We start from the raw sequence: 22,899 nt of genomic DNA, 5'->3' as shown, positions 1-22,899 counted from the left end.
CAACTCTTGAAATCAAATTTTACACTTGAAATGCTTTTATAATATGTTTTTGTTATGTCTCAAAAGAACAAGATGCTCAAAGAGCATGTCAGACAAGGAATGTCTTTTTACAGTCATTACGTTGCCACCAGTACTGAACAGGCGTTCTACTGCGGCGCTTGAAGGCATGCCTGTGTTGTGCTGCAAAAAACACCGCAGCACACGTGGAAAGCCATGGAGTGATGACACTTCCCTGCTGGGAGACCTCAGGTACCTCACCAGTTCCTCCTCAGCAGTGTCCACTGCTGACTTCTTGCCCTGGGGCAGAAAGTTAAAGAAGTCATCTTCTAAGTCATCTCCTTCCTGGTCTTTATCTGAAGACTGATCACTGTCCTCATTAAGTACACCCATCTTTATTTCGGCTTTCAACAAGGCTTCCATTGTGTATCTAAGAAAGAGAGAGGATATGTTAACACATATATGTTAGGAAACCATCATCTGCTCTTCATTTCCTGATGCTTGTCATGTCCCCTGGTTCAGGGTCCAGCCTGAGCCTGTGGATGATGACATGGAAGGTAGGAAGGTGACCAAGTCACCACACTCATGGGGCAGCACAGCAGACCCTTAAGGATTACCTGCAGCAACCCAAGGTTGTGATGAGGAGCCCCAGGAAGAAAAGGCCCAGCCCCTGCCTACCACCTTAAGCCCTCTGATGCCTCCCTTGAGACAACATTTCCCTTGGAGTAATCCACCCAAAGGGCTTCCCTAATGTTCTTACTTGTTGGTATGGGTGGTGGCCTGACACGATTCCAGCCGATCTAGTTTGAAGCGAGGGTGTACGCAGGCTGCCAGAAGAAGCAGATCCCTGCCAGATCCCCACCTCTCAAGGGTTGTCTGCTGCTGCTTCAGCATTTTGGGAGGAGGTGTGTCATGCATTGGTTCAGGAAGGCCACGTCTCCTTGCCTTTATTGCTTCTTCAATTGCTCTCAGCTTCTCAGGGTGTGCCCTCTGAGGAAGAAGAACAAAGCATGAATCCAAGAAAAAATGGAAGAGGAACTTCACAATTTAAACATAAATAGACAATGGACACTCTTTGAGGACCAGCAAGGCTTACCTCAAAATGTTTCTTCACATTGGATGAGGGGGAAACAGCTGATCTCATATTTTTGATCCTTGGAAGGCAGTAATTGCATCGTACAACAACATTTTTCCCACTCTGGCTCACAAATGTACAAGCTTTCTCAAAGCCAAACCATGGTACTTGCTGTTCTGCAGATGTGGCTGTGGGCAACTGGCACTGCTTCATGCCCTCCTCCTCCTCGTGCACAGGGCCTCCTTTCTGAACCTCACTTTCTAGTTTTGCCTCCTCAGGATCAACAAGCTGTGACTCAAGTGGCCGCACTAACTGACTGCTGCTCTCAGCAGCAAAACCTGCAACAGGCGTCTCTGTAATAAACAAGAGATAATGCTCCTATATGGGTGAACTTCAGCTGTGATGTGCCCCCATCTCTTCCCCATGCTGCAAGATCCCCCAGTCAGAGTGGAAGTAAGCAGGTCGATAGCACAATTAAAAGAGATCCTATTTGCATCATTTTTGCTCACTGAATAACCCTGCCTGGGCCAGTCTAACCTACTATCTCACAGGGTTGTTGTGAGAACAAAATGAGACTAGGGTTCAAATCCCCACATAGCCATGAAGTTCACTGGGTGACCTTGGGCCAGTCACTGCCTCTCAGCCTCATGAAAACCCTATTCATAGGGTCACCATAAGTTGGAATCAACTTGAAGGCGGTACATATATTTTTTATTTTGAATATGATGATTATGATAATAAATATGCAGCATTTCAAATTAATTCTGTATGAGAAGCATTCCATGCCAAGCTTGGAAAACCAAGGATGAGGTATAAAATGTAGACAAAAATACTTTTGACAAAATGCTGTTTATATTTTATATATATGAGCCTGGGTAGGGAACATTTAATCTAGCCTACTTGCTTTCAGCAAGAAGGGTTAAGTGCCTTCAGGCTAGGGCAGTCACCAGAAGGCCACAGCAGAGACAAAGGAGCCTAGTGTTGTGGAGATGTTAGATGGGAGCTTTGGGGAGTAAAGATGGAGGCTCCTGAAGGCTGCAATTCTAAACACACTTACTAAGGGATTAAGCCCCATAGAACTCAACAGGACTGACTTCTAAGTAGATATAGTTTGGACTGTGCTGTTGGTAAACCTTGACTAGGGTTCTTCTGCAAAGACATCCATATCCAAGCAGGGTTGGCAACCCCCTGCCTGGAATACCCTGCCCTTATCTTTTAATGTGGCTGCTCCAAATGTTTTTACAGATTTGACCCTTTACTTCAGAAAGAGGTCTGAAAAATGAGTAAGAGTAAGAAGTATCTTTTAAAATTGTTCTTTTCAATTCACTCTCGAATGAACATCATACCTAGGGCAGATCCACACCATTCCTTTAAAGCACATTCAACACCCATTTGAAGCACATGAATCCCACCACAGAATCATGGGAACTGCAGTTTGTTAAGAGTGGTGAGAACTATAACTGTGAGGGGGAAATGACACTTCCCAGAATTCTTTAGGGGAAGTCATGCGCTTTAAATGCGAGTTGGGTGTGCTTTACACATATTGTGTGAATCCGCTTAATAAATTTTGCCTGCATGTAAATTGTTCTAATTAATTTTTCAAAATGAAAATAAGCTATAAAGTGTAGTGGGTGACCATGGGCTACTCACCATTTCTCAGCCTATCTGCCCCTCAGGATGAAAACAATGGAGAACCATGACTACCCCAAGGCATACTTAAAATGTAAAGGAAGTATTGTACAACCATAGTATGCAATTGGATACTTATAGGGACACAGCATGACAAAACTGGGTGGAAGTAAAAGTTCTACACTTAAGAAAAAGAAACCAAATGCACAGTTATAAGATGGGGGATACTTGGCTCAGCAGTACGACATGCAAGAAGGATCTTGGAATTGTTGTTGATCACAAGCTGAATATGAGCCAACAGTGTGATGTGGCTGCAAAAAAGGCAAATGCTATATCAGGCTGCATTAACAGAAGTATAGTTTCCAAATCATGTGAAGTATTAGTTCCCCTCTATTCAGCACTGGTTAGGCCTCATCTTGAGTGCTGTGTCCAGTTCTGGTCTCTGCACTTCAAGAAGGATGCAGACAAACTGGAACAGGTTCAGAGGAGGGCAACAAGGATGATCAGGGGACTGGAAACAACGCCCTATGAGGAGAGACTGAAGGAACTGGGCATATTTAACCTGGAGAAGAGAAGACTGAGGGGAGATATGATAGCACTGTTCAAGTATTTGAAAGGTTGCCACACAGAGGAGGGCCGGGATGTCTTCTCAATGATCCCAGAGTGCAGGACACAGAATAATGGGCTCAAGTTGCAAGAAGCCAGATTTCGACTGGACATCAGGAAAAGCTTCCTAACTGTTGGAGCCATACAACAATGGAACTAATTACTAGAGAGGTAGTGGGATCTCCGACACTGGAGGCATTCAAGAGGCAGCTGGACAGCCATCTGTCGGGAATGCTTTGATTTGGATTCCTGCATTGAGCAGGGGGTTGGACTTGATGGCCTTATAGGCCCCTTCCAACTCTACTATTCTATGATTCTATGAAAATATTTATATAAGCATGACTATCAAATATGTTTATTTATATAACCTGTAAAGATATTTATAGTGCAATCCTATGTTTGTTTACTCAGAAGCAAGTCCCAATGTATTCAATGGGGCTTACTCAACCAGGGAAAACTGCAGCCTCAAGTGATAAGGAACTTGTTCTTTTAACAAGTCCTTTAAGTTGAGAGCTTATCCCAGTCTGCATCTGTGTTGAAATTGCTTTTTAATATGTTTTTAAATTTTTTCTTTAAAAAAATGTTTTTAAAGCTTTTAAAAATGTTTTTAAAGATGTTTTGTTTTAATATATTTTAAAGTCTGTTTTTATGATTTTTAAAGTGTTTTTAGTGCTTTTGTTTGCTGCCCTGGGCTCCTACTGGGAGGAAGGGTGGGATATAAATAAAATAATAAAAATAAATAAATAAACTTCATTCATTTTTTTAAAAAAATGAGTATTAGTTTCCTACATAATAAAAACTGTGATAAACCCTGCCTAATTTCTTTAAAAATAGGGTTGGAGGGAGAGAGATTTACAACACAAACACAAGTCTGCACTTTACTCACAATCATGAAAGGGCGGGGTTGCAGCCAGAGCTTTGAAAAGTTACTTTAAACTACAACTCCCATCAGCCCCAGCCAGCATGGCCACTGGATTGGGCTGATGGGAGTTGTAGCTAGAGCATGATCTGTTTAAAAAAAAGTTGTGCAGGGGGGGTTTACGTTTTGGTGTATATCTCGGGAATTAGACCACCTAGAAACTTTTTTTTTTAAATTGAAGCGGAGAGTCCAGAGAGTAAGGGGTGGTAGCCAGAGAGCCGGAGCCCCCCCCCCAAAATCAGAGACTCCAGCGGAAAACACACACACCGGGGCACACACACACACAAATCATCGTCACTCACCTCCACAGCTCTTCGCCATTCTGCCTTCCTTGCCCTGGCTTTTTCCTCCGGCGTCCATTTTTTCCTCTCAGAGTCAGACGCTAGCAGGCTCCCCCTGCCTATTCATCTCTTCTATCGTGCCTCCTAACACAGATCACGAGGGAAGAGATAGTCTGCGCAGAGGTCCAATCAGTGTGAGGCACATGTCTTGTGTTAACCAATCACAGCCAGGAACTGACTTCCCCTTGTTCCCGCCCCCAAGTAACGTCCAACCTAACGTGGAAACGTTAAAGTTGAAGCTGAAAAGTAGGGAAATTACAATTCGTTCCGTTACTTGCCAAATGTAATGGAATTACCCACTCGTTATTTAAAATTGTAACGAATTAAAAGTAACTCGTTAAAAATAACGAGTTACTTCCAAGCTCTGCTTTCTGGAATGATGTTTTTGAATTGCATTTATTTGCAATAGGTGCAGCAAAACATGGGATTGATTTCTGCACATGTTTATTGGTTGTTTGAAGACAATGTCTTAATCTGAATGTAAGAAATAAAGCGGGCATTCTTTCCAACAATGTTTTAGTCTTAATGCTTAACAAAAATGTGCTACATCAATTATTGCAGTAAAGACAGTAACAGAAACACTGAAAAAAAAGAGATGGACATAGTTAAATTACTCCTTTGGTAGTTAACAAGTGAACGCCCAGGAGCCGCGTAGCAACTCGTCGGTGGTGAGAGCACTGACAAGGCTGGTTAGGCTTTGGGCGCGGCCCGGGGTGGCCTGGCGCAGAGTGGCAGCGATGGGAGAACGCCGCACAGAGCGGCTGAGTGTGGGGCTCTGTTGGAGACATCCTGGCCGGACGGTGGTGAGAGCACCGCAGGAAGAGGCCAGGTTGTCGTCGTGGCCTGGCTGGCGGCGGCGGCGGCAGGAGGAGAACACGGCACAGGATACTTTCCAGTACTGTTGACGACATCTTCTGTAGACATGGCTTGCTATGGAGGAGGGTTTTAATGTTGGTTGTTATTGCTGTTGTTTGGTTGTATTTTAGTTTGTTGTTTGTTTGTTGGTTGTTGTGTGAATGAGATTGAGTGGATGCATGTGTGTATTTTTGTGTTTGTGTCTGTTTTTAAGTGTTTTGTTGTGTTTAGACTTATTTAAGATGTGCCTGGGAGAACATACTTTGGGTTTAGCAAGTGGACTTTCGGGGGCCCCAATTAACGTAGTGACGGGTAATGGGAAGTACGGTGCTGGGAGAAGAATGTGCCAGGTAAGGGGAACTCGTCCCAGACAAGTTGTGTCTGTGCCCTGTTCCGGTTCTCCTCATACCCACAGGACTGTTGGTTGTACTGTCAGCCTGCTCTCGGATCTCCAGGTGCTGCTTTTAAATGCCAGGTTGGCCGTTAATAAAAAAACCCTTATCCATGATTTGATTATGGAGAAGGGCGCTGATCTTGCGTGCATTACCGAGACCTGGGTGAGTGAGCAGGGAGGAGTTGCTCTTTCCCAGCTTTGCCCACCTGGGTATTCGGTGCAGCACTGTGGTAGATCTGAGGGCCGGGGAGGTGGGGTTGCTGTGGTCTATAGGAGTTCTTTCTCTCTCACCAAGCACCCTGTCCTGATGGCGAATGGTCTGGAGTGTCTTCATCTTGTGCTGGGCCAAGGAGACAGACTGGGAATACTGTTGGTGTACCGCCCACCTTGCTGCCCAACGGCTTCCCTAGCTGAGCTGACAGAGATAGTTTCGGAGGTATTGTTGGGGTCCCCCTAGACTTGTGGTACTGGGGGATTTCAACATTCATACCGAGACTGTCTTGTTCGGGGCAGCTCAGGACTTCATGGCCTCCATGACAACCATGGGGCTGTCTCAAATTGTTACTGGCCCGACGCATGTATCAGGACATACTCTTGATTTGATCTTCGCCACTGGTCATGGAGATGGTGATCTGAGGGCGGGGTATCTTTCGTCTACTCCGTTGTCATGGACAGATCACCGCTTGCTGAGTTTTAGACTCACGACAGCCCTTTCCCTCTGCAGAGGTGGGGGACCTATTAAGTTGGTCCGCTCCCAGAGGCTTATGGATCCTGTAGTTTTCCAGACGGCTCTGGGATTTTTTCCGGCTGATAGCACTGGCGCTCCTGTCGAGGCCCTGGTTGACTTGTGGAACACGGAGATGACCCGGGCCATTGACATGATCGCTCCCGCGCGCCCCCTTCGGTGCAGAACTCATACAGCACCATGGTATACCCCGGAGCTGAGAGTGATGAAGCAAGAGAGAAGGAGGCTAGAGTGCCGGTGGAGGCGAACTCCTGACGGATGTAGTCATGCCTTGGTAAGTGCTTCCACTAAGTTGTACGCAAAAGTGGTTAGGGCGGCGAAAAAGTCTTATTTTGCTGCCACCATCAGATCATCTCTTTGCCGCCCAGCGGAGCTGTTTAGGGTAGTACGAGGGCTGTTACATTCTGGTTCTCATGATACTAAAGAAACATCGGAAGCCCGCTGCAACGAATTTGCGGAGCACTTCCAGGACAAGATTGCATGCATCCGTCGGGACTTAGACTCTGATGTTATGACAGATGAATCCATTGAGGTGTCCAGAACGCGGTCTTGTCCTTTATTATTGGATGAATTTCAGTTGGTGCAGCTCGAGGAAGTGGACAAGGTGCTTGGAATGGTGCGGGCGACCACGTCTGCCCTTGATCCTTGCCCATCTTGGCTGGTAAAGGCTGGCAGGGCTGAAACCACCGGCTGGGCCAAAGAGGTGATAAATGCCTCCTTGAGAGAGGGAGTAGTCCCTGGTAGTCTCAAGAAGGCAGTAGTGAGACCTCTGTTAAAGAAACCTTCTTTGGACCCAGATGTTCTGAACAACTATAGACCGGTGGCGAATGTCCCGTTTTTGGGCAAGGTTTTGGAGCGGGTGGTCGCCGGACAGCTCCAGGCGCTTTTGGATGAAACCGATTATCTGGATCTGTTTCAATCCGGTTTTAGGTCCGGTTTTGGCACTGAAACAGCCTTGGTCGCCCTGTATGATGACCTCTGTCGGGAGAGGGACAGGGGGAGTGTGACTCTGTTGATTCTCCTCGATCTCTCAGCAGCGTTTGATACCATCGACCATGGTATCCTTCTGGGGAGACTCGCGGAGTTGGGTGTCGGGGGCACTGCTTGGCAGTGGTTCCGCTCCTACTTCGCGGATCATCACCAGAAGGTAGTGCTTGGGGAACATCACTCGACACCATGGACTCTCCATTGTGGAGTCCCTCAGGGGTCGGTTCTGTCCCCCATGCTCTTTAACATCTACATGCAGCCTCTGGGTGCGGTCATCAGGAGTTTTGGAGTGCGTTGCCATCAGTACGCTGATGACACGCAGCTCTATCTCTCCTTTTCACCTTCTTCAGGTGAGGCTGTTGATGTGCTGAACCGTTGCCTGACCGCGATAATGGACTGGATGGGAGCTAATAAACTGAAACTCAATCCAGACAAGACTGAGACACTGTTGGTGAGCTCTTTCCCTGCCCAGATGGTGGATGTTCATCCTGTTCTAGATGGGGTTACACTCCCCTTGAAGGAACAGGTTCATAGTTTGGGGGTCCTTTTGGACTCTTCCTTGTCGCTTGAGGCTCAAGTGGCCTCGGTGGCACAGAATGCGTTTTACCATCTTCGCTTAGTAGCCCAACTACGCCCCTATCTGGACAGTGACGATCACGCTTCAGTTGTTCACGCTCTGGTAACCTCTAGATTGGATTACTGTAATGCACTCTACGTAGGGCTGCCCTTGAAGACAGTTCGGAAACTTCAGCTAGTGCAAAATGCGGCAGCCAGGCTACTGACGAGGACCAATCGGTCCGCGCATATAACACCTGTCCTGGCCCGTTTGCACTGGCTACCTATTTGTTTCCGAGCCAGATTCAAGGTGCTGGTTTTGACCTATAAAGCCTTACACGGTGTGGAACCACAATACCTTGTGGAACGCCTGTCCCGTTATGAACCTACCCGTTCACTTCGTTCAGTATCTAAGGCCCTCCTCCGGGTACCATCACATCAGGACGCCTGGAGGATTGCTACTAGATCTAGGGCCTTTTCTGTAGTGGCCCCCGAATTGTGGAACAGCTTACCTGAAGAGATACGCCTGGCGCCTACGGTACTTTCTTTTAGGCGCCAGGTGGAGACCTGGCTATGCTCCCAGGCATTTTAATGTTAATGTTTTAGGTTTAATGTTTTTAGTCTTCAATTGTGTTGATATTTGTTATTGATTTTATTGTAATTTTGTATTTTAATCTGTTTTGTACACCGCCCAGAGAGCTACTAGCTATGGGAGGTCTATAAATGAAAATAAATAAATAAATAAATAAATAAATAAATAACAGATATACCACCAGACAAAAAAGAAAAATGGCCTTCATAGCCCCCACCCCCAATAAGGATATAACAGCGACTTTGCGGCATTATAAGAAAAGTAAGAGTGCTAGTGTCTGTATTTCAGCCATGCAAAAGTTTGGCTGTACAATGACAGTACATTGGAAAATACTGGTTATCTGCTATGACAACATGTAAACATCAACGCAATAAAACATTATTTTGTGTGAAAAACCATCGGGGAAGCTTTCTGGAAAACCAGGTGCCAGGGATCGGAGGAGATGGGCTGTGGCCACCCAGTTCCCTGTTGCCAGACATGCTGGCGCCAGTCAGCCACACACAGCAGGCTCTGCTTCGGAACCTTCAGCGGGGTTTTGTCACTGTTGCCATTTTGGGGAGATGTGCCCTTTCCCTGGCCGCCAGCTTTGCTCAGCTTCTTTTCTGGAAAGGGGGTTATCTTGGTTGATCGCCCAGGTGCTTTGCCCCTCTCCCACTGAGAGAGTGCTCCTGGGCGGCCAAGGGTGCAGGCCCCAGAGGACCCAGCCAGGGGTGTAGTTGCCCAGGGTGTCAGGGGGTATTAGACTGCTTACTTTTTTTGGAGCAGGGTCCGTGTGTCTCCATAGTTCTACAAGGCAATCTGCATGAGAGTGTTAGGCATTGAGATGAACCTCTGACATGGTTTCTTGTCCTTTCCTGCTGATTGAAGCCAATCAGAGTGAAAGGCAGTAAGATAGCCACTGAGAAGATTCTTCTCAGTAGCTAACACATTCCCCTTTCATGTGGATTGTTCTTGGCAGCATCCCTGTACGTGCCCAAAAAAGGAATTATACCATCTGGGTACTTTCTTCACACGCAGCTTGCAGCCTTTCGGAGCGGTCTGCTGTTCAGAGATGCATTCGCATGAAGCGGAGGCACCAGGTGTTGCCTTTTTACGCAGCCTGCTAATATGGGGTGGATGGAATAACAAGGTCCTCTTTCAGCAAGCCTTTTAAGTTGAGACCTTATTCCACTCTACTTCTGTGTTGGAATTGCTTTTTAATATATCGTTAAACCTTTCCGTTTTGTAAATCGTCCTTAAACCTTTTTTTAAAAGATGTTATTAAAGCTTTTTTTAGAGGAAGGCAATGGTAAACTACCTCTGAGTAACGCTTACCATGAAAACCCTATTCACAGGGTTGCCATAAATCGGAATCGACTTGAAGGCAGTCCATTTCCATTTCAAAACTTTTTTTAAAATGTTTTTAAAGATGTTTTGTTTTAATGTATTTGAAAGTCTGTTTTTATAATGTTTTAGTGTTGTTGCTTTTTTTGGCCACCCTGGGCTCCTGCTGGGGGGAAGTGCAGGATATAAATCAAATAGTAAATAAATAGATAAAATATGACAATAAATAAATAAACAAATCTCTCCACTTGGGCACCCTTAGGAGCAAATTGAGGGGGGAAATTCTATACGACTATAAGCAAAGATACTTGTAGGCTCCTTGGACTGTGAAACTTATTCTGGGCAATGAAGCTACTTTCGAAAAATATCTCTGCTAAGAGCTGTATATTGTGGCTCTTTTGCCTGCGCACTGCCCTGTTGTACACTTTGGGCCTTTTGTGAGAGTGAGAGGAGGTCCCATCCTGCCACCCTCAGAAAAGGGTCTGGGGCAGGAGGAGCTGTGAGAGTTAGCAGCCAGGCCCAGCAGAGGTTGCAGGCACTTTTCATCCCGCCAGGCAGGCGAGCTCCCACTTCTTGCTGCTAGGAATTTGTTGGCCTTTTTTTCTCAACATGAGCATCTGGCCAGGCCGGATGCTGTTGCCCTGTGCTGGGATAACTTGATAAAGGCCGAGGGCCACTGACACAGCACCGCAGAGCCGCCTCCAAGGGAGTTGTGATCCCGGACTTCATCCTCTCCCCAACAGACCCAAGGCTGGGTCTCTTGTCTTCGTGGTTGCACAGGGCTGGCAGTACGCTGGAGCCTCGACTGGGCAGTTGAGCGCAGCAGGAGGATGCACAGAATAAAAACGTTGACATGCAGAACTGTTTACCATGACATCACATGACAATGCATCACCTCCAACGCCAGGCCCCCTCATTATGCCAAAAAAAGTTGAAAGACCAGCTGTGTGTATATCTAGGAAGTTTATTATGCAGGAAAGGAAAGACACATACAGTCAATTGAGCGAAATAGCTGGAATTGAAGCAAACATAAGTAGAGGAATTATTGGCATAGAAGTGCTTTGCATTTTCCTTGTATCAGAGGGAGAGATGTAAACCGTGGCGGGTATACAGGAAAGAGGAGTGTGTTTACTACTAAGAAGAGTCTTCTCAGAGGCTGCCTGGCCTCCTTGCACTACACCGAGATGCAATCAGCAAGAAAGGGGAAGCATGCTAGAAGACTCTTCCCAGTGGCTAAGACATTTTCCTATCGTTCTTACACCCTTTCTTTGACTATAGCCTCTTCACGCATATTCCTTCAGCTGCTGCCCTCCACCTTTCTTGTCACCTAGCAGAAATAGGAGACTGTTTTCATGCATGGTTTTTGTGGTAGGGTGCAAAGGTGGAGAAGAGCGTACGTCATATGTTCCGGACCAATTTGCTGATAGTGGGTGTGGTCTCTGGCAGATCTGGGAAAACCAAAAGAAATCACATTATTACTGTTGTCTTTTGGCATTGTTGCAACAATACGATACTTTAATATACTGTAGGGATGGCCCACGACAACTGAGGCTGGGAAGAGGGCTTATCCCTTGACACTTTCACGTTATCTTCGTTATTCTCTCACATGGCGATCAGAACAACAGACATCCCTCGGAGGCAATCATCGTGAAAGTGGAGTGTGTTTTCCACTGAGAAGAGTTTTCTCAGTGGCTGACTGGCCGCCTTGCACTACAATGAGATCCAATCAGCAAGAAAGGGGAAGCATGGTTGAAGACTCTTCACAGTGGCTAAGACATTTTCCTATCATTCTTTCATCCTTAGCCTCTTCAAACATGTCTCTGAACCCCAAAATCTGCTCTGGCCCAGGACAAATCATACAACGCAGGAAAGGGGAGGGTGTCCTCTTGGAGATGCCAGTGCGTCCAACCTGACCCAGAGCTTCTGCTGGGCACTGGGCACGGAGGAGTGCATCTATGAAAAAACAAAGCAGACAAAAATGTGCAGGAAATCATAAAGAACTGGGGGTGCCCACCCCAAACTCTGCTCTGGGCCAAGCCAAATCATACATCCCAGGAAAGGGCAGGGTGTCCTCTATGAGATGCCACTGCGTCCCGCCTGGGCCAGAGCTCATGTTGGTCGCAGCACACGTAGGAGGGTATCTATGCAAAACCAAAGCAGACAAAAACATACAGGGAAAGCTAAGTAACTGGGGATCCCAAACCCCAAAATCTGCTCTGGGCCAGGACAAATCATATACCCCAGAAAAGGGGAGGGTGTCCGCTATGAGAAGCCTGTGCAGTCCTGGCCCAGAGCAGATTTTGGGCTGTGCACCCACATTTATTATTATTTTCTGGTTGTTTTTGTCTATTTTGATGTTGCATAGATGCTCCCTTGGGTGCCCTGTGCCCAGCAGAAGCTCTGGGCCAGCTGGAACACAATGGCATCTCGTAGAGCAAACCTTCCTCTTTCCTGGGGTATATGATTTGTCCTGGGCCAGAGCAGATTTTGGGGTGGGCACCCCCAGTTAGTTATTTTTTATGATGTTATGACATCATTATGTATTTATGATAATATCAGAGCCTGAGGGTTTTGATTGCATAAATGTATTGTTATTCTTGACAGGGAGAGTCCTCCGATCACAGGGATATATCATACAGGGAACCCCACCATATATTTTGGGGTCCAGACACATGTTCAGTTTTGCTTGAAGCTGCTGTAGGTGTCAACTTTTCTTCTTTTTTAGTGTTTTGAACTTTACAGCAAATAAGGAACTGGGAACTAGGAACCAACTGCAGCGTCGTAACTGAAAGGTGGCATCAACCAAAGCAGGCTTTTTTCTCCACCCCCCATCCCATCCCATCCCCTCCCCTCCCCTCCCATCCCGGGTAAGCGAGGGGGCTGTGGATGGCATGTTGCTTCCATTGCAACTCCCACCCTGCCTGGCCGGGGATTTCTTTTGGCTCACGCCCGTTTGCTCGCTTACCCTCCGCTAGTTCCCTCGCTCGTCCTCCATTACAGGAACTGAAACTTGAACCAAATTCAAATTTCCCGCTCTTGCGTACAAGCCCCTGCGTTAGTGTGCGTTGGTGCGGGGGGGGGGGGGAGGGGGCGGGAGAACACAAATTATAATCTGTGGACCAATTGGCTCTTAGGGGCGGAGTTAGAGGTTGGACTTTGGGAAAACCCGGAAATAATGTGTTGGATGTGTGGTTGCAAAACCAGCCTTTTTTTTTACATTTGAAAACAGCGAAAACAGAGAATAAACAGGCGAAGTGTGGACTACCCAATCACATGGCGATTAGGGAAAATGAGGATTATCCAGGTGAGTTTGGACAGGCCCCAAGTCTGTTCGGAGACTTCCTTTTGGAGTTCTTCACAATCCCTATTTGTTTTAACTCCCCTGAACAATTTGATATCCACAGTAAACTTGGTTACCTCACCTCTCACCCCAAAGCTGTATCCTTTAGGAACAAGTTTAAGAGGTCAGGTCCTAATACTGGTGATTGGGGCCCCCGCTTATATCCCTCCATTGGGAGAACTATTCATTTATTCCTGCTCTCTCCTTCCTGATCTTTAAACACTTACTGATATTCCCTCGTATCCCACGATTGCTAAGCTCTGCTCCATGTTTGGTAATTCTGTCTTTAAGAATATTTTCCACTACTTTTCCCGAAACAGATACTAAGCTTAGAGGCCTCTGATTTCCAGGATACCTGCTGTGTTCTTTTACTTTTAAATTGTAATACATTTGCCAGCCCATATGGTAGCAGGTCTCTGGGAGAAAGTACATATTTTTGTTAGAAGATCAGCAATGACACATCTGGGTTGTTTTAAGACCTCCCATGTAGATGCCATCTGGACTTTAGATTATATTTGAACATTGAAGGGAAATATTCTGTTTGCCCCGTCTCTCTTCAGAGTGTGAGAGGAGGGCAGATGATGTCCATGCCCTGCCTGGGAGAGTTTATGAGGAAAGCAATTATTTTCTTCTTCCAGGCACTTGTGACCTTTGAGATGTCCTTGCATTTTACTAAGGAGGAATAGGCTCAGTGAGATCCAGGCCAGAGAACTCTATGCAAGGAGGTCATGCAGGAGATTCATGAGATGGCAACCTCGCTGGACAAAGATTCTTTTGCCCTTAATCAATAGCTATGGAAGGTATGAATTCTTGGTGGTGTTACCAATGAGGTCATTAGAAGGGTGCTGATGGACTTACCCTGCGCATAAGAACATAAGAAGAGACCAGCTGGATATAACCAAAGGCTTGTGTAGTCCGGGATTCTGTTTTCACAGTGGCCAGCCAGGTGCCCATGGGAAGCCCATAAGCAGAACATGAGTGCAACAGCACTCTCCCTGCTTGTTTTCCCCATACTGCCTCTCATAATGGTAGCCATCTTAGGAAACGGACGCATCTGCCCTGAGTTATTTATCTTGATTCTGTTTTTTGTTGTCAGGCAGGTCTCTTGTTGGGATGCAGGTGGCGGGAGCTAAGGATTTATTTATTTATTTTAATTTATATACCGCCCTAAGCCTGAAGGCTCTCTGGGCGGTGTACATAAAAGATAAAACAAGCACAGTGTATAAATACAATAAATAAAATAAATACAATAAATCAAGGATACTGAATTAAGGTGGGTAGACACAGGAGTAGCTATCAAGGGGGGGAAGGGGCAAGGCAGCAGGTAGTTGGGGCTGTGTGGGCACACCAGGAGGAGTACTGGATTGGCTCCCCCAGTGTGCCCACAGAGCCCTGACTTCCCCATCGCCTTGCCTCTCTCGCTTACGGTAGGTGGCACCAATGTCATTGCCAGGAGGGCTGATGGCCGGCACCCCTCCCAGCTGGCTACTCCTGGGTAGGCCAGTAGATTTTCACTGTTTAAGGCAGAGTCATATCTATATGTATTTTGCTTGAAAGAGGACATCTGAATTTTAAACCTAACCTCATCTCCTGCCTGGAAGGAGATGGAGAAGACCTCTTTGTCCAGGGTTTTGCAAAAGAGGAGAAATATGCTCAGAAGTATGATCGGACTGCTCTGTGTTCAGGACTAAATTGTAGAATAAGAGGTGTTTCCCCATCAACATTAGCTAGCACAGGGGTTCCCAAACTTTCCTATCCCCAGGGCTCACTTGAGACACCTAAATATTACTGAGGCCCACCAATCACAAAATGCTGGTGCAGGGGCAGAGTTAGTCAGAAAATGTTGGCAGAAGGAAGTAAACAATGGCATAATCTGCTGGCAATTAGTGACATTTTCTACCAATCCATTTGTGAAAATTGCTGGTTTCTTTGCAATTGCATTTACCTTGGGCAAGGAGCTCCATAGCTTAGCTTTCCTCAAGCTGACATTTGTTATGAATATGGTGCGATAGCCCTCCCATTCTAGACTCCTTCTGGGAGGACGGGCAGGATGTAAATGCAATTATAAATGATAATAAGATTGGCAGATACTAGAGATTGGGCTTTTTCCGTGCAGGCCCTTCACTTGTAGAATACTTGGGTATCCTTCTCAATCTATGTATGTGGCTGGCTTTGTTTCAGTTTTTTAACAGGCATTGAAGATCCAGTTGTTTCAAATTGCTCTTATTTGAGATGCTGGATTATTGATTTTTGTTTTCTGCTGCTTTGAACTGTGTTATTAATAGCTTAGTTAATCTTAGGGACTTCTTAATTGGGATTTTTCAAATTCGCTTAAGTACTGTTTGAAATTATGGTATTTTATTGAAACAATGTTTAATACCTTTTATGTTTATGTGAGACCACTTGGGAGGGTGCTTTACCTTAAAAGGCAGCGTAAATGTTTAAAAATAAAATAAAACTCGCAATCAGGTTATTAATTAATTTCCCCTTGGCACACAGTTTGTAAATGACTGCTAACAACCTTTCTATCTAACCAGAATTCCAACTTCCGTAACTAAAGCAGGTCTCATTGATATCTCTCTCGCTCGGGTGTGTCTCTTCTCTCCCTCTTTTAAAGGTGCTTTAAAACAAAAGAAATTGTCAGTATCATTTTAAAGTACTGGAATTCCCTGTAGTAACAAATTCAGTTTTATTTGCTGCTCAGATGTTTCTTTTCTTCCTTGTTGCTTGTAGAGAATCAGGTCTCACTACCTATCAAGTAATAGTTTCCTCAGCCTCACTTTGTATGACCCTAGTTAAGGTATTTGTGTTTCTTTAATTTTTATGTTTAGGGTCTATGGAACTCCCTACCACAATAACTCAAGAGTTCTCAATATGACCCTTTTCCACTGCCACCATTCCCATAGAAGGTCTTTAAAACCTCCGAGTAGCTTCATAGAAGAGGGTTAGGCATGAGATGGACACCCTGGAAATAGGTTGAAGTACAGGGATTTTATGTGCATAAGGGAATACTGATTGGGGTCTTAAAGGTGCTTGATGACAGTTTCTAAAGACTCAGGAGATACTGCTGCTGACCCCTGCTTCTAAGTGTCTTTTCCCTTAGGGACAAATTCCCTAAATTTCCACCCCAGCCAAATTCACCGACAACCTGGTCCAGCTGCTGGGAACAACCTTCCTTTAACTCCAGATCTCCTCTAGTTGAACTTCTGGTGGCTTGGACTCTTGAGTTGGTCAGAACAACCCACCTGTAACCTTCCTGTGGTAAGCCTCTCAGCCTCAAACAGCCATGGCTTCCGATCTTCATCAGCCAAAGATTGTTAGCACATTGGGGACAAATAGCTTAATGTTCAGGCCTCTGTTCTCCACTTTTGGGTCAGCTGTCTCTGGCCTCTACCTAACAACTCCCTCATCAACTGCCTTTGCCAATTGCCTTTCCCATTTAACTGCCCATCCTTCAGTTTCTGGAGCAACCAGCCAATCAGAACCTATTGTATCCCAGACCAATCAAAATGAATTTCCACGATCCAGGCCCTGTCTACAAATATTAAAAATGATTGTTCGGACAGAAGGTGAGGTTCAGGGACTTCCCAGGAGGATCCCTCCGCCTGTGCAGCTCTGAGACGGGCTCCCGTCTTGGATGAAACTTTTTCAGTTTTAAATTCAGTCAGAAGGGTCTTTTCTGACTGGGGATAATTTCTTCCGGATAAGGAAGAAACGTGAGATTTCCCACACAGCTTTGTTGTGATTGTTGGAGTCTGGAATTCGTCAGAATTGTCTGTGAAAGAAAGTCTTCCAGCAGCTCAGACGGAGCGAGGATTTATATGCTAGCTCAGCTGAATAAGTGACCCGTTTTTTTTTCTTTAAAGAATAACGGATTAACAGGCAAGCATCCTCCTGTCTACTCTTATAACTTTCTTATCTATACAGCTAAAGAGATTTGTCAAAGTAACAGCAATTAAGATAACCTAGGTGAGTTAAGACTTTCCTTTTTTACTCACGGAACTAAGAGGGAAGAAAATAAAAATAGCCTATCTTTCTTTTATTGCAAAAAGCTGACATAGAAAATAGCATTTTAAAGATTACACGGATGAGGGATTTCTGATTGGAAGAGAAAAGAAAAATCTTTTTGATTTATAAGACTTTTGTGTAATATATGTCTGGGACTATTTTTCCTGATCTACTTTTTTTTTTGACGAATCTGCTCATTCTCTCTGCTACTAGTTATTTGGACGCTGTGAACTAAAGCTGTTTTTGCACTTCTGGGCATATAAGAGATAAGGGCTGTCTAGCGTGTGACGCCAGTTGGTTGGAAAGATTAACTCCTTTGTAACTGGTTAAAGAAATAAGCTGCTCTTTGCTTGGGACATTGAAAATTGAAGGAGTTTTGTTCCTTTGGCTTTAAGAATGACAATTAAGAAGATCATGGATGTACAAGAAGGGACTTTATCTTTAGACATGTTTCAGAAAATAATGAATGGGATTAACTCAATAAAACAAGAACTGAGAAATAATAGACAAGCGTGGAGAATTGAATTTCACGAAATGAGACAGGAGCTGAAAGAAATTCAGGATTCTATGAGAAAGGAGAATAAAGATAGATCTGGAAAACCAAAAAAGGATGAAAGAGAAATTAAAGGCAAGGTTCAAACTATGGAGATTGGATTAAATATGGACATGAAAAAAGATTTGGATTTCCTGGCTGTGACGGATCCTGGAGACAAATATTACAGTTTGGAACTCAGCGCTGTCCCTGAAGGAATTGAAGAGATTGGAGATAAAGATATTATCGGTTCAAAAAAATTCCTGGACTGGAAGGATTTGATGGAACTTGAAATGGAGAAAGTTAACAGAATTAATCCCTGTTTTGTATCAATGGAAAAATCTTCAAGAGATGTACTAGTGTATCATGTGGAAAAGAGGAACAGAGATGCGGCTTTGCAACAATACTTCAGTGATACGTTCGGAATTGATGGCAAGAAAATATCTGTGATGGAGGAAATTCCTATCAGACTTTTATTATATGACTATGACAGCAAGATTTTTGGGTGCGTAAAGATGGAAGATGGAAGATGGACCCAATAAGGATAATGACAGAAGAGCGATTTGAAATTACTGGACTTAGTAGACTTGATGAGTTGGATTATTTGACATGTTTAGTTAGAAAAAAAAATTGATTGACATATATCTCAAGGATTGGAAACTTCTCTTTGACTTTTTGTGGAAGATTAAAATGATATGATGTTAATGAGATTTGAAACCAACTAAGATAACCGCTGGAGGAAGGTGATTTTATAATCTATTAAGAGATAGGTTTGTTATATATTATAGATTTATAGCTGAACTATGACAAATCGGAAGTCAATATATATATATATATATATATATATATATATATATATATATATTATTGTATTAGTTATTGATTTGTGTTTTGTTCTTTTTGTATTGTTTTGGTTTTGAAAATTTGAATAAAAATTAATTGAAAAAAAAAAAGAAGGTGAGGTTCAGGATAGTCTTCTTACAGTAGGGCCCTGCTTATACAGCGGGTTCCGTTCTGGACCCCCGCTGTAAAGCGGCAAACACCATAAAGTGGAACCCCATTGACTTTAATGGGCTGCATTGCGCAAAAACGTTGCAAAACGGCGCAAAAGAGAAAAAAAATAGCTTTTAAATTAAAAACGAAAGCCGCCGCATCAGCAGAACGCCTTGGAGCGGAACGCGGTAAAGCGGGGCCCTACTGTATTCCCTTCCTGGCACACCTGCTTCGCAAATCTGACCCACTATGCATTTCAAATTATCCAGTAGAGCTGCCACCATTTCCTACACCCCTTTTTCCCAGACAGGAAGACTCTCAGGGCCCCAATTTAGTACTCAGAATTCTGGGATCCTAGGGACAGCACACCCTGCACTTCCCAGCCAGAGCTGCCTTTAACTTACTGTAAGGCCCAAAGCCAGCACGCTCCCTCTATCGCTGGCAACAATCTGAAGAGTCACCTTTTCTTTAGCACCTGAAAATCCTTTTACTCAGTAGTGGGGAACCCAAGTGTCCAAGGCACATGGGATGTCTGAATATCCTGAGAGTTTGGCCACCAGACCCACAGAGACCAGATGTCCAATTATAAAATGATCGTCAAGAACAACAGAGAAAGGAAAAGGAGCAAATTGCTCAAAGCCGAATCTTGAAACAAAAGAAGCTCTTTCGCTCTATTATCAAGTCGCTACTTACCTCCATAATATTGGGCCTCTCAGGTGTAAAGCTGTTTGACCGGTCAACTGCAGGCTTTTTCCTTATGGTGGATGGGGAACAAAGGCTGGTTATCACAGCCCACCTTTTAAGGATATTTCCTCCCATATAGGTTTGAGGGGCACTGGCCTCCCTTGGATGAATTAAAGCTCAACTCATGTAGTGCATGTAACAGGGGTCTAACATTATGGGATGAAGGGAGAGAGGGGTTGTGAGATGCCCTCTGGGCAGAGGAAAGGGCCATATTCCTGTCAGACAGGATCCATTTTAGGTTTGTAAATTCCAGCTGTGCATAAGCACTGGGCTGCCCACCTTAAACGGAGGAACAAGAGAGCAAATTTTTGTCACAATCATCTCGCACCATCTCTTTTCACAGCCTATTACCTAGCAGCTACTGCTGAAATAGCTGTGTACAAGGCCTTGAGCTTTCGCAGTTAAACTCTGATATCAACAGATGTCCCAAAAATATGTTTTCAAAGTACAAATCATAATATATTCACAGGATTTCATCACCCTTCTTTTTCATTCCATCAGGAGACGGGGGTCAAGACTGAGGGAGAGCCATCAGAAGTATCACTGGAAAAAACTGAGGAGCAGATGCAGGAACAGAAATGAGGAGTCAAGATGGAGCAAAGAGACAAGAGGGGAGACAAACACAGCCCCCAGGATATGAATCCAGAAACCTCTCAGGATGCTGCATATAAAATTCAACAGGAAACTGAATTGAAGTACGAATGCTTGGAATGTGAAAAGAGATTTCAGTACAGCTCAGATCTTACCTCACATCAAAGATTGCATTCAGGAGGGAAACCTTATATATGCTTAGAGTATGGAAAGAGCTTCAGTCAGAGTAGCAGCCTTACTTCGCATCACAGAACTCACACAGGGGACAAACCTTACAAATGCTTAGAGTGTGGAAAGAGCTTCAGTGAGAGTAGCAACCTTACTAAGCATCACAGAACTCACACAGGGGACAAACCTTACAAATGCTTAGAGTGTGGAAAGAGCTTCAGTCAGAGTAGCAACCTTACTTCGCATCACCGAACACACACAGGGGAGAAACCTTATAAATGCTTGGAGTGTGGAAAGAGCTTCAGTGAGAGTAGCAGCCTTACTTCGCATCACAGAACACACACAGGGGACAAACCTTATAAATGCTTGGAGTGTGGAAAGAGCTTCAGTAGGAGTGGCCACCTTACTTCGCATCACAGAACACACACAGGGGACAAACCTTATAAATGCTTGGAGTGTGGAAAGAGCTTCAGTGAGAGTAGCAGCCTTACTAAGCATCAAAGAACTCACACAGGGAACAAACCTTATAAATGCTTGGAGTGTGGAAAGAGCTTCAGTAGGAGTGGCCACCTTACTTCGCATCACAGAACACACACAGGGGACAAACCTTATAAATGCTTGGCGTGTGGAAAGAGCTTCAGTAGGAGTGGCCACCTTACTTCGCATCACAGAACACACACAGGGGACAAACCTTATAAATGCTTGGAGTGTGGAAAGAGCTTCAGTAGGAGTGGCAACCTTACTTCGCATCACAGAACGCACACAGGAGACAAACCTTATAAATGCTTGGAGTGTGGAAAGAGCTTCAGTAGGAGTGGCAACCTTACTTCACATCACAGGACTCACACAGGAGACAAACCTTATAAATGCTTGGAGTGTGGAAAGAGCTTCAGTCAGAGTAGCCACCTTACTTCTCATCAAACAACTCATACTGGGATCAAACCTCATAAATGCTTGGAGTGTGGAAAGTGTTTCAGTCAAAGAGGCAACCTTTCTATACATCAAAGGACTCACACGGGACAAACCTTATAAATGCTTGGAGTGTGGAAAAAGCTTCAGTGTCAGTAGCAACCTTACTTTGCATCACAGAACTCACAGAGGGGAAAAGCGTTATGAATGCCTGAAGTGTGGAAAGACCTTCAGTCAGAGTGGCAGCCTTACTTCACATCACAGGAGTCACACAGGGGACAAACCTTATAAATGCTTAAGGGACATCAAATAATCCATACAAGGGAAGAGTCATATAAATGATTTGAATTGGGAACTGTTTACTGCTTCTTTGCTAAACTCCAGGTTTTCCTACTTGCGTTTTGCTTGTTCTGGGGCCTTTGCAGCCCAACTTTGTTTGTTGTCTTCTCTTCCAGGCATCTCTTCTCTTCTTGCTTTGAAGCTCTCCCTTCTTCAGGTTTGAGGCTCTTTGTGGCCATTGTCCTCTAAGCCGGTCCTTGGGGCTGGAGCTTTCGCTCATATTTGAACAGGTTTGTTTTTCTCCGTTTTATTTACATACATTTCTTGTTTTAATATTTTTTCTTATTCTCAGGTGAGGTTTAAATTTCAATATTTTATTCTTCCAACCTTTTCCCTTCATCTCTGTTCTTCTGGATCCTAGGACCCTACATTCAACTGGTTCCTTTGAATCCTTGCTGGCATAGGAAGTTATCATATTCTTTCTTGTCTTTTTTTCTTAATATTTAGGATAAATGACTGTATAGCTGTAATGTAGCAGAGTTTTAACTAGTTTGGACTGGTGGAAGGGGTATATGAAAGTAGAGTTACATAATAGTTAAAATTGTTACTAGTCTTGGATGCCATCATTATTGTTTATAACAACTGAATTGCACATTGTTCTTCTGAATAAAGTTAAGTTTACATATCCATATTCTGTTTTGTTTTTCAAGTAATAATTATTTTCATATACTGATCCTTATTTCTCCCTTCCTCAAGATACAGTAATGTGCTGGGGATTTCTCTTCGATATTATCATACCTCTGTCTTTCATAACCAGGTACCGTTCTCTGGTATTTAAAGGAAATCTTTCCAAACCAAATACAGTAGGACCCCACTCATACGGCGGGTTACATTCCAGGCCCCGGCCGAAAAGCAAAAACCGCTGGAAAGTGGGGCCCTACATTATTCCAGCTGTCAGCAATCAGCTGTAGCGCAGGGAGCTCCAGCTGCTGTGCTCCAACTGACAGCGATCAGTCTTTCAGATCACTCCTCTTCACTGAGGAAAGGACTCCAAGAGGACAGGAGCTGAACTATATCACTGCTCCAGGCGAGGGAATCTTCAGATATCTTCAAGTTCTTTCTGTTGGGATAGCCTGCCTCTGGACAAAAGCACAAAACGTGGTCGAGCTACTGTCACAGCCAGGATGTGAGGAGTAGGGCCTAGTCAGCCTTGGTACCACAATTTTACGACTCTAATTCTGGAACCTGCAGCCCTACAGATATTTCTGGTCTCCCGACTCCCGGCAGCCCCTGTCGGTATGGCCAGTGGTCAGGGAT

General features: G+C 44.6%; 1 protein-coding gene across 2 annotated transcripts; it reads left to right on the top strand.

Moving 5' to 3' along the window:
* Positions 1 to 13,164: 13,164 nt before the first annotated feature.
* LOC133381259 (zinc finger protein 501-like) lies at positions 13,165 to 22,259 on the top strand. Of its 2 annotated transcripts, XM_061620140.1 has the most exons (3): positions 13,165 to 13,322; positions 13,997 to 14,158; positions 20,137 to 22,259. In XM_061620140.1, the coding sequence occupies exon 3, from the start codon at positions 20,227 to 20,229 to the stop codon at positions 21,424 to 21,426; it is 1,200 nt and encodes a 399-aa protein (XP_061476124.1). In that variant the 5' UTR covers positions 13,165 to 13,322; positions 13,997 to 14,158; positions 20,137 to 20,226; the 3' UTR covers positions 21,427 to 22,259. The 2 variants fall into 2 exon arrangements, with proteins under 2 accessions (XP_061476124.1, XP_061476126.1); XM_061620142.1 differs by lacking the exon at positions 13,997 to 14,158.
* The last annotated feature ends 640 nt before the right edge of the window (positions 22,260 to 22,899 follow it).

The sequence above is a fragment of the Rhineura floridana genome, chromosome 3, assembly GCF_030035675.1.
Source record: "Rhineura floridana isolate rRhiFlo1 chromosome 3, rRhiFlo1.hap2, whole genome shotgun sequence".
NCBI lineage: Eukaryota > Metazoa > Chordata > Lepidosauria > Squamata > Rhineuridae > Rhineura > Rhineura floridana.
This window is presented reverse-complemented; position numbering and strand designations above follow the sequence as displayed.